Here is a 12742-nt window from a genome sequence, read left to right as displayed (position 1 = left end):
AGTTTACTCAGGATCTGGACGTGATCCATTTTGCTAGAAATGTCATTGATTCTATGCCATCACCTGCCCTTCTCTTATTTTTCCTTGGCAATTTGCTTGTGGACAAAACTATGTTTTGTTCGAGTTTCACAGTTTAGATTGTGCTGGTTTCACGCCAAGTGACTCACCCTGTGTTCTCTGTAAGCTGGTAGTGAGGTAGAGAGGTTTGGTTAGGTTCAGGGACAATTTTGAGGACATGATTACTTCATACACAAAGGTGTGATCTTCCATCAGAAGGCACATATACTGGCTTTCATGAAATGTTCGTTTCAGTAGTTATTTGATATTCAAGGTCTGGATCTGATAACAGTTAACCTGTTCAGTATCTTCACATATTGTTATTTTGGGTTTGCAGGAAGCACCATGTGCTTTGATATCTAATTATGTCTGTGTTGTAGCTTATATCTGAAAGTAACTTTCCTTTTTATGCTTAGCTCAAGTGGCTTATAAAGCTTTCTTTAAAATCATTAATGATTCCCCCATAGTCTTTTTTTTTTTAAAGATTTATTTTATTTTTATTGGAAAGGCGGATATACAGAGAGGAGAGACAGAGAGGAAGATCTTCCGTCCGATGATTCACTCCCCAAGTGAGCGCAAGGGCCTGTGCTATGCCGACCCCAAGCCAGGAGCCTCTCCGGAGTCTCCCACGTGGGTGCAGGGTCCCAAAGCTTTGTGCCGTCCTCTGCTGCTTTCCCGGGCCACAGGCAGAGAGCTGGATGGGAAGCGGGGCTGCCAGGATAGAACCGGCGTCCATATGGGATCCCGGGCGTGCAAGGCGAGGACCTTTAACCACTTGCGCCACCGCGCCAGGCTCTCCCCCATAATCTTTTCTAGCAACTGGCATGTACCATAACTTCACTTTTTTTTTTCTGATTTTTTCCCATCTTTTCTAGACATAAGTTCTTTGGAGTGTCAACTAGAAATTAGTATGTATGCAAAATATATATGTGTTACTGAAGCAGTGGGCTAGTAGATGGTAAAATCTTGATGGAAAATTTTAACAGAAGATACTTTTAAGATGTTTCTGCGTTTTGTTAATAAAACCATATGATTGTGGTTCATTTGAAAAATTACCATTTTCACTCATTTTCTTCAAAACCTTGACAGCATCACTTCTTTTTAATGCCTTTTGATTCACTATTGGAAGGGTTGTATTACATGTTCTGTTTATGTTGGTAGTTGATTTTTAAGTGTGCTAGCTAAAATGCTGCCTCTTGAACACAAGTAGAAGCAAGTAGAAACTGCACCCTGTTAGGGACGTGATCAGGGTTCATCTCACTGTTTTTGGAGTTCATCTTTACGTCCAGATTTTTGTCTTGTAATCAGAGTAATCTTAACCCTCACATTAGCTAGTTGACACAGAATAGGTTGTGAAGATTTCTGTTAGTAAAGTATTTTAGTCTACTGCCTTGTATACTTGAATTTCTTTGTGTGACTCGTGTTATTGGATTGCCTTAGTTTTTGTTATGTAGCTGATAAAATTCTTATTTGAGGTGAGGAATATTCATATTGCTGTTTTCTTGTTACTTGTACTTTCATTATTAGTGCTATTTTTATTTTACCAGACTGGTTTCTGCCACAGTGACAGTTACAAAGAAGTATGTAATACTATATAACAAATTCAGATGGGTTGGCTGTCTTGGACCATGTGTTAGGTATTCACCTGTTGTATTAGAAACCCATGCCATTCCTCCTTCGCATTGTAATTGTTGGCTATATTTTTATATTACTTCATTGAGCCGAGCTCTTATGTGTCACAAGATTTTCATTATGTTAAGAAGAAATAACCAACTGAGGGTGTAGCAGTCTGCCCGATTTAGTTCTGCAACCCATTCCGTTTTTGCCATATGATACTATAGATGCCCATTGTGTTCTATCTGGTTAGAATAAGTGGAGGCATCAGTGCCAGCCTGAGTATGAAGTTCTTTTAAACATTGTATTAAAATGCCCTTTAAAAAGATAGGTAGTAATATGTTCTGGTTCATGAAATTACTGTGTTCATGAATTCTCTCATCCCATTTTCTCCCTTTAAGGAGAATATTAGTATGTGCAGTTCTTTCATTTTTAAAAATTAACACTATTTGGCACATACTGAGTACTTGGGAATTTGTTGAATGAGAAATTTAAAAAAAATGATTGACCAAAATCGAGTGCTTTAATTTGAAACAAAACTCAGAGATAATATCTGGGTAGTTATAAAGGCTCACATGTCATAATGAAAAATAAAAGTGCAGTTAAATAATAGTGAGATAAATAGTAATACAATGATACAAAGTATAGGAGCAATAAAATGAGGTTAGACTTGTGGGCCATCACATTAACCTTTTAGCCATATAATGTCATCACTGAAGCTTTTACAAATGTGTCATGTGCACATTCAGTTATGTATAGATGCTTAAAGAAGCCACCACTTTTTAATGCTCATTTGTGTCAATATAAAACTTGTGCATGTTTAATGTGGGCTGCAATAGCTGCAATGAAAACAAGATTCCATTTTAGAGTTACATACACAATTTTTTTTAAAGATTTATTTATTTATTGGAAAGTCAGATATACAGAGAGGAGGAGAGACAGAGAGGAAGATCTTCAGTCCGATGATTCCCCAAGTGAGCGCAACGGCCGAAACTATGCTGATCCGAACCCAGGATCCAGGAACTTCTTCCGGGTCTTCCATGCGGGTGCAGGGTCCCAAAGCTTTGGGCCTTCTTCGTCTGCTTTCCCAGGCCACAAGCAGGGAGCTGGATGGGAAGTGGAGCTGCTGGGATTAGAACTGGCGCCCATATGGGATCCGAGGGAGTTCAAGGCGAAGACTTTAGCTGCTAGGCCACGGCACCGGGCCCCACAAAATTTTTAAGCATAAGTGTTTCAGTGCTGTTGCTTCTTTGTTTTTGCCACTAATTTTAAACATGTCAGATTTAGTGGAACATTTTCTTAGTTGATGGTAATGTTGCTTGATACCGGTCACGCAGTGAACAAGATTAGCGTTTAAAAATGTAAAGTTTTATTTTTGTGGTTCCTTGATTTTTTTCTGTTATAATGGTTTGATGGAATACAATCTAAGTGGTGTGTGTGTGTGTGTCAATTTGTACACTTTGTTAGACCTAAATTCTTAATTTTCATCTAAATACTTTGGCATGAATGCAAAAAATTTCACCTTTGTATTTCATACTTACATGTATTAACTTTTAATATTCTTGACATACCAATACCTTTAAATATATTACATCTTTATTTTTCTTTATTAACATAGGAATCAGAAAAGGAAATATGAAATGTAGCTCATATATTTGACACAATTAATTTCCCATATAAACTATATTATGTAGTAGGTAAGTGGTTGCATGCCTCGTTTGTCTTCTAATTGCTCATTTCAGCGCTTATCTGCCTATTATGATACTGTGAAGAGGTATGCATAAAAAAAGGATACATATGAATAAAGAATAAATGGAACCAGGTGAAATACAATGCACAAATTATTATAAAAGTATGTGCTGTGAATGCAGACCACTAATGGTAACAACCCAGAGCTAGAAATTGTAAGGCTAATGTAACAATTGGATAAAAAATGCGTAGTGGAAGTATTTTTAAAAGTGGTGTCTATTTTTTTTATTATTTAATTATTTATTTATTTAATTGAAAAGGCGGATATACAGAGAGGATGAGAGACAGAGAGGAAGATCTTCAGTCCGGTGGTTCAGTTGCCAAGCGGCCGCAATGGCTGGAGTTGAGCCAATCCGGAGCCAGGAGCCAGGAGTTCTTCTGGGTCTCCCACACAGGTTCAGGGTCCCAAGGCTTTGAGCCGTCCTCAACTGCTTTTATAGGCCACAAGCAGGGGGCTGGATGGGAACCTGGGCCGCCAGGATGAGAACCAGCGCCCACATGGGATCATGGAGCATGCAAGGCGAGGACTTTAACCACTATGCTACCGCGCTGGGCCCAAAAGTGGTGTCCTTTTAAGACTTAACTTATTTATATTAAAAATAGCGATAGTGTTGTCTTAATATCTAAAAATTAGCAACTGTTTAAAGTATGTTTTAGTATTAAAGCACTGCTGAATTTTAGATTATTGCTAAGATTAAGTGAAAAGTTTCCTCAATAGAGATGACAGATTTGGTTAATTTATAATGCCCTGTAGATTAAAAGTCTTATTTTAGGCTAATTTTGTAAGTCTTAATATAGCTACTGTTAATACTGTCAATTATCATAAAATAAGGAGGACAAATTTAAATTCTGTAGATGTGGACAACAATGATAGGACTTCTTTACCCTTTAGCATCAGAAAAGTATACTTACGTTAAATAGAGGCCTTTACAATAGTCCAGAGTAAATGTAAAAAATGGGTTGTTTTATTTGTGCCACCAGTGCTTAGAATGACCTTGGTCAAAGCATATTTTATAGGTTTCATTTGCCTGTTTATTAAAAACTTAAGAGAATCACCTTTGTAATCATGCCCTGTGACCCAAGCTAAATTTATTATATGAAAAATTATGATGTAGAACAGAGTGTTTCTAAGTATTTTCACATCTGTTTTTCACATAAGTGCAAAGTTATGCTGAATGGCACTAGGTTTCTAGTATTTTTCTCATCTAGCTTATATTGAAATAAATGTAACAGCAAAAACATAAGTCAAAGCTCTGTTAGCAAAGGAGGGTAACAGGTGAATTACATGAGTTGGATTTAATGTATCGGAATAATTGTGTGGTATTTTTGCTATTTGCAGATAAAATTGCAATCAGGATAACTGAAATAGGTGATGTGATGACTTGTACATATTAGTGTAAGAATTTTAAACTAGAATGAGGCTCAGTAACCAACTAAAAATATACTGAGGATTTTTAATACATTTTAATTGAAAAGGCAGATTTATAGAGAGAAGGAAGGACAGGAAGATAATGTCTTGCTCTGTTGGTTCACTCCCAATACCACAGTGGCTGGAATTGAGCCAAGCTGAAGCCGGTAGCCAGTAGCTCCTTCTGGATTTCATGTGGATTCAGGCTCTCAAGGATTTGGGCCATTCTCTGCTCTCCCAGGCCATTAGCAGGGAGCTGGATGTAAGGGAGCAGCCAGAACCTGGAGTAGCATCCATCTGGGATTGCAGTGCGTTTCAAGGAGAGGATTAGCCGATTGAGCCATAGTGTTGGGCTAAGTAGATTAAAGAAATTTTTATACTTAAGGTAAAAATAAGACATTCCTTTTAGCAATGTGAAGTACCACATGACTCATTTTTAGAAATGACAGTCGGACAATACTTAAGAATATGTTTTTATAAGAGCATGAAAATACTGTGGTGGTAAGTAGGTAAAATAGATTTCAAACTTGATAGTACTTTTTAACTGCTATATCTGAATACTAAAATAATTATATTTATTCATAGTTTAATATTTGTCAGTGTTAAGTGAAAACTGAATTCTTCCCTACTGAACAGACAAGTCTTTGTAAAATGTCAAAAAATTTTTTAGGGGGTGTAAGTGTGGAAGTTTATGCATCCTTGTATACTCTATCCCATTCTAACTATTTCACGGAGTTCTTCGCTAACCATTCATTTTATGAACTTTGGGAGATTATTTGACTTAAGAGCTGTAAAATTTTCATTTGCTGAGTGTTGTTCAGTAACATTTTTAATCAGAATCGCACATGTGAAGTAGCTTGACATGTTATGAATTACCCCATAAAACTTAACTATTGGATTTAATATGTCTGATACTGCCAAAATAATACAGATTGATATTTTATCATATCCTTTAATAATTGTATTTGCAAATACATAGTTAAATGAAATAATTTTAATAGATTCCTCTTTTTTCAGGGGGTTAATGAAGTAAAATAACTTTCACAATTGTGTAAAATACTGTTTACATATTTTTAGCACTTTATGAAATTGTGATATGGTCTTGGAAGGGAAATTGGTATTCTGAAATGATGTAGTGTGCCTGTAAGCCAGGAGATAGGAATGAATTTCCATTTAATCTTAAAATAGATGTTTTAAGTTTGCTTTGTACTAAGTGTATATAAATTAGAGTAATTTTGTGTGATAATTACTGTTTTAGTAATTTAATCCTGTTTTTAAGATGTTCTGTTTTAAAATATTAAAAATTTACAGTGTTCAGTGTCACTTCTGTGCTATATAATGTGGAATATATTTGATGTCTGTTTGATTTTCTTTGAAGGTTTTTTATTTAATTTTAAAAAATTTAATAGAATAAAAATGATAAGTATATCAGTCTGCTCATGAAGAGCACTGATGTTTTTGTCACCTTTAGAGTTAAGATCCTAAAGTTCTATTTTCACTTTTAGTGTTTTCTGGTCTACACATTCTTTGACTATAGAGAATAGATTTGTTTGTTGATGTCTAATGAGGAATATTCTTTTTATTATTGGAAAGACACAAAGATGGGGTCCTGTGGTGGAAGGGGAAAGGGTAGTAGCATAACGGTACTGGAAGTAATGAGTGCAATTCGGGCTCCTCTTGGATGGCTCTTGGACAAAATAATCCAGTCAGCTGGGCTTCGCACACTGTAAAAAATAAGACATGTGATTTCCCAAAACTCTTTAAAAATTGTTTGAGAAGACTAATTTTTGTTACTTTACAGATGTTCCACTTAAGCAGACCTCTTCCATAGCAGTTGCTGGAGCCGTAATTGGAGCTGTCCTTGCCCTTTTCATCATCGCTGTCTTTATGACTGTGCTGCTAACTCCAAGGAAAAAGAGACCATCCTATCTTGACAAAGTGTAGGTAACTGTTTTATCTCTGTTCAACTGTGCATATTTACTATCCATCAATTTTATATTTGCAATTGCAGCTATACATACATAGCCTCCAAAGGATTAAAATGAGGATTGTATTAGACCTTTGTTAGATGGCTATCATTTGGTCCAAATGTCTCAGACTACATCTTGATATGTGAACACTACCAGGGTCTGGTAGAGACAAATTATACTGGACACACTTTATACAGCAGTATGTTAGACATAGCTTTGTTGCTTCATAATTGAAATGGATTCATATTGTTTCTACTTACCTAACATGATTTTGATGAGAGAACAAGGTAATTGTTTTTACAAAGTTTTTTTCTTATGGGAAAGGCAGATGTTATGGAAAGAAGGAGAGGAGAGAGAGATCTTCTGTCTGCTAGTTCACTTTCCAAACGACCTCAGCAGCCAGAGCTGTACTGATCTAAAGCCAGGAACCAGGAGTCTTCTCCAGTTTTCCCATGTGGTTGCAGGGTCTTAAGGCTTAGGGCCAATCTGTACTGCTTTCCCAGGCCGAAAACAAGAAGCTGGATGGGAAGTGGAGCAGCCGGGATTAGAACTGGATTTTGGAACTTGCAGGAGGGGAGAATTAGCTAATGAGCTAATGTTTTATAAATTGAAATTCTATATAAATGGTATTATTTTTGTGTGCAGTTGCTAGTGTTTAATTGATATTAAAGCCACAAGTTTAACTTTCAGAGTGTATTTTTTTTGTACATAAAAGTGCTTTGTAGATATTTCTGCTCTCTGTTGTGACAAAATTACATCACTGATCTTAGTAGGCTTAAGACATGGCAGAACCAGTTTCAGCTCCGTCATGATAAAGTTAATGATATGATGATGAACAAGTCCTTTCATGAGCCAGATTTCTTACCCAGACGCCTAGACCTTTGAGAAGTATAAATTTGTTGTGTTTTTCATTAGATAAAAAGAACCAGTTATTTTCTACAAAGTGCAACCAAGTGCTCTTTCACAGTAATTGAGTTTTTCGAGTCAAAAGTATATCTTTAGTATCATCTTAGTTTCCAGATTTTCTTAGTCATTTCTATTGTTTTAAATGTGTAATTTACTAGTAGGATAAATTCATGTAACAATTTTATTTATTTGAATTCTATGTCATTTTACTTTATGCTCACTGAAATTTTATTAAATCAAATTATTACTTCATTATTTAAAATTTTTACTTTATCTTTTAGTAAAGACAACCTTTTGATTTGCTAATTATATCCTGAAAAGGTTGTAATTTTCAAAAGAATGAGTATATATATTTTTTTTTCTTAAATTACATAGATACATAATATGTAAGTTTTGTAACCATTTAAAATGTGTGAAAATGCTGATATTTTTATATACATTAGGTTACTTTGAACAGAATAAGTGTCCTTCCTGAAAATATAATGTTCCCTTTGTTTCAGGTGGCAAGATTTATACCTGTTAATTGTAAATCTTAGGTTGTGTGGTAAATATTCTAGGTGATGATGGCTTTTGAAGATTAATTCAAATACAGAATAAACTTTTTAAGATTTAAGATACACTCTTAAAACATTTTAGTGCTACATTGCAGGGAAGTGTAATGACACAAATATTCGACTGTCTTTAAAATGCTGGTAGGAATAGTTAAATGTGACAATTGCTTGCTTAATGATAGTTTTTACAAAAGCTTTTTGTGTGAATTGCTACTTTAACCCTCAATTTTAACCTAGATTTTGGGACATTTAGAATCAGTATTTGCCTTTATACTGTGTTTAATAGGTAAAAGGAAATAGAAGAACTAAATTAAACATGGAGACTAGTATATAGTTACATATTTATATAGTATGTCAAAAAATATCCTCAAAGCTTATGAGAAACGTGACGTTTTTATGTGATAACCACAGTAACCAGCCTTTTGAATGCAGGATTGACCTTCCACCCACGCATAACCCACCTCCTGTGTATGAAGAACGGTCGCCCCCCTTGCCTCAGAAAACCTTTCTATGTCAGGTATGTGTGCTTGAATACACTTAATATAAAATACAGTAAAGGAAATTCTTAGCCATTTATGTTTTCTCTCAGAATGTCTAGTTATTATATGTTAATTATTGCACAGTACATTCAGTTCTTAACATGCTCAATAATTTTGCTGAAATATTTTGAGAATCAAATCTTATCTACAGATTAGTAAATTTTAAGGAGTATAGATAAGAGTGATCACTATCATATTAGGCTTTTTACCAAAAGCTTGTGATTGATGACATATTAGTTCAGTTTGACATACAGATTCATTAGAATATGTATTTTAGATAAAATGAGAATTAGAAATATTGAATGTCTTTGGAGGAGTATAGTGAAGTAGTTCTTTTTAGAGTACTGTACTGGATTTAAGTTTCTTTTTCTTATTCTTTGAAATGCAGAGAGTAGGGAAGAGTAGGAGGGAGAGAAAACGCAAACAGTACTTTCTCTTCTGCTGTTTTATTCACTCAGATGTCTGTAACATGGAGAGTTGGGCCAGGCCAAAGCTCACGGCTGAGTCCCCCATAGGAGTGGGTGGCAGGGACCCAAATACTTGTGTCTTCATCTGCTACTTCATAGGGAGTGCGTTAGCAGAAAGCTGAATTTGGCATCAAAGTTGGGCCTTGCAGACATCCGAAGCAGCATCTTATTTGCCATTGCCAACATCTATCTGTATTTTATTTATTTTGTTTTAGTATACTCAAGATCCAGATTCTAGCATGCCTTTGTTTAGCAATGAATAGTTTACATTACACTTTAAAATCCTCAATAACATTGGACTTCATATTGTGGTAATTTGTAAAATGTGTCTTCAGATGAGTTTACTGTAAGTCAAATGAAAATGTTGTTTCGGGGATTATATCTTGTGTAATATACCTGGATTAATGTATTCTGTATTTTGGAACATTCAGACCTTTAGAATATTTGAACTCTTATTCTCAGGTTTCGTTTTTTAGTTTTTCTTTTTGCCATATTCTTTTTTACATATAAAATATAAAGTGGTTCTTTAGCATTATCCAGACTGTACCCCTGGGAGATAGTCTTCAGAGGTTTTTCCCTTAAAACATATTTATCTTTAGTTTGAATATGGCAGATTATTGTCAGCAATTAATTTAACTTTGTGGGAAATTCTACTGTAATGTTTCTATTGAGAGGTCAGCTCCTGTTCCTTAACCAGCTGCGCATGTAATAGTGTACTACACAGGCATGGGGCAGGAAAGAGCTTTCCCTCGTGTGCACACCCACTGTCAATGGACACCAGGTTTGTCATTAATTTCAGTTATGTGTCTTGAGGGTGAAGAAGTGTCATCTTTTTAAAACACTCCTGTTCTTTAAACAACTCGGTAATAACTCGTCACTTTAAGAAAAAATGAAGATGACAAGTAGTGTGAAACGTTTACAAAATAACTAACTATACATTTTCCTCCATTAGCAAAGCTAGTAATTGGCGAGAGGAATTCTAGATTGTATTTGGTGGGAGGTAGTGTTTTGTTTTGAAATTGTTAGTAATTTGTTTTAGGACAACTTTATAATCGCATATAATGTTAGTTTTTTTTATTAGATGAAATCCATTCATTATATAACTTGTTACTTATAAAATATTTACAAATGCATCTTAATTGGAAAGAGGGTTTGGATTTAGAACATGTGACCTGGGTTTTGTTAAGAAAATATGATTATATAGACACTGTTTAAATAATTACAAAAGACATGAATGTGTGTAGAAGTGAAGTTAAACTGGGTTTCAGATCCGTGAGCACTGGAGGGTAGGGTTCTGGTGGGGAACAAGTCACCTGGTCCGGGTCCTTGGGCCTGCCTCTTGGCCCGTGCTTGATCCTTTAGCCCCAGGGGAGGGGCAGTCCGGCAGAGCCATGGTCACTTGGCTTTGGTCCTTGGGCCCACTGCATAGTTGGTGCTGGGTAAGCCCCAGGAGCAGAGGCCTTACAGGGCCTGGGTCACCTGACCTAGGGTCCTAGGACTAACCTGTGTAATGGGTGTAGGATCCGTGAACTCTAGGGACAGGGAATCTGGTCGGGCGTGGGTCACCTGGCCCACCTGTGAGAACTAGTCCTTCTCAGTGTAAAGGATGAAATGTTGGGACGGCATGCCTTGGTGTGCATAGAAGATATGGTAGCCCTTTGGGGCCTATAGAAGACATATGGTACCACAACAGAAAGTGGAGACCAGAACACGTGGACAAATAACCCCAGCCAAACAATGACAGCAAATATCTGGGCAAATGGATTGGAAAGGTTTCCTTGTTCATAGATTGCTGAGATTGGCCGCATTTCAGAACTGTCTCATCCACTTGGGTAGAACCCTCGAACTGTGTACCACATTGGGACCCTGAGTCGATATCGGGTGGCTGCTCCCCATCCCTGATACTGGGATGGTTGGGAGGCTGGATATGGCTTCTCTCCTCATCTCTCTCCTCTTCCCAGAAATGGGAAGAAGAAATAGAAACTATAGAAACAATGATTACCCCCACTTTTCCCGAACCCTGTATCCTTCCCACCCTATTCAACTATGTAAACATTAAAAGAAAAAAAAATGAAGTTACATTAAAGAGCAATGGGAATTGTTTGATTACAGAAAACGTAATGGACAGTAAACAATGGTCTTGGGGAGTCAGAACTGATTATGTGGTACCATGAGGTTTCCTCTGTTGTAAAATTAAGCAATCAAAAATATGATTTTCTATTTTTCTTTTTAATTTTATCAATGTTAACTGTGAGATTGATAGTTTTGCTCCTTTGCAGTAATATTCATCGTGCCTCTGTCTCTTCTTTTCCTTTTGGTTTCTGTACTTCTGGTTATGAGATTCTTCTCCTTAGGGCAGGTTTCTAAGCTGTGTCACCCATAGGTCTACAGTTCGATTTTATTTATTGCAGTTGGCACACAGCTCTTTGTTTCACCATCTCCAGCAAATTCCAGATCTGGGTTCTTATGTTAGACTTCCACCATGGTCTCCATAGCCCCAGCTCCTAGCTCACCACTCTCCACCTCCTGTGATGCTGTGCTGAGGCTGCACCTTTGTCTACAACCTTCCTCCCGCTTCTGGTTGAAGTAGGTCCCAGGATTAGGGAGACATAGGGTATCCTATATAGCTAGGTTGTTGGTGGTATTGATCTTGCTATAACCTTTTGGCTGTTAGGTCCAAGGGCCACACGGACCTATTTTGACCTGTACGAAGCCATAGTCAGTATTATTTTCCTGTGGGACCGGTGCAATGTAGTGAGCTCAGTGAGTTCTCACCGAGCACAGCGCTTCCACAGCTCACTGTTGTTCCCTGCAGTCTTAACTTCTTTGCCATACTGTATGAAATGGTGTCTGATGTGCCACTACTAGAGTCGTTGATCTGCTGGCCATCAGGTCTGAGGACTACCTGTATCTGTCTTGGGTGGAACCTGTAGTATGCCATGTTGTTGCAGTTCACTGAGCCAGAAATGAGTTCACTCCCAGCTCTGTGCATGCGCAGTCCTGCCCCATAACCCTTGCCTCCTAAAATGAAATGGTGCCTAATTCAGTTCTAGCAGGTGGTCTGGGCTGTGAAATCCACCCTGTTGACATACTGCCTGTCTGGGACCTGCCACTCTGTCTGCTCCTGGAAAAATCAAACAGACCAGGAAGATGGGCAGTTCTTGGGGTTTACCGCCTGAGCTCCCAGTAAACATCCCTTCCCACCTGGTTGCTGGTGGAGTTCCGGCTGCTGCTGGAGTCTGGCTCACTGTTCACTGAATGCTGCTGGGATATCAGTCACTGCAACACCACACCATTGTGTCCGCTGCTTTCCTGTGTCTGTCAGTCTCCAGGTACCCCATCTGCTGCTGTTCTGTCCTCTCCTATTTCCTGGAATGTGTCCTCTCTGCCTCACACTGGCTAGTATTTCTCTGTCTGTTTAAACGTGTCGTTACCCTATTCCATCTTGATTCTTTCCAAATGTCAGATATTATATGTCAAT

At 37.2% G+C, this 12742-nt stretch overlaps 1 protein-coding gene across 1 annotated transcript in view; it reads left to right on the top strand.

Annotated features, from left to right (window-relative positions):
• Nucleotides 1–12742, top strand: part of NECTIN3 (nectin cell adhesion molecule 3) — a 106139-nt gene that overhangs the window by 60191 nt on the left and 33206 nt on the right. The window contains exons 6-7 of the mRNA XM_040980509.1: nucleotides 6630–6768; nucleotides 8688–8772. Of these exons, the coding sequence (XP_040836443.1) occupies nucleotides 6630–6768; nucleotides 8688–8772 (224 nt within the window). The remainder of the gene's footprint in view (nucleotides 1–6629; nucleotides 6769–8687; nucleotides 8773–12742) is intronic.

The sequence above is a fragment of the Ochotona curzoniae genome, unplaced genomic scaffold (assembly GCF_017591425.1).
Source record: "Ochotona curzoniae isolate NIBS_2020 unplaced genomic scaffold, NIBS_Ocur_1.0 contig_3498, whole genome shotgun sequence".
NCBI classification, from domain to species: Eukaryota; Metazoa; Chordata; class Mammalia; order Lagomorpha; family Ochotonidae; genus Ochotona; species Ochotona curzoniae.
The sequence above is the reverse complement of the archived record's forward strand: the minus strand, read 5'-3'. Positions and strand labels throughout refer to the sequence as shown.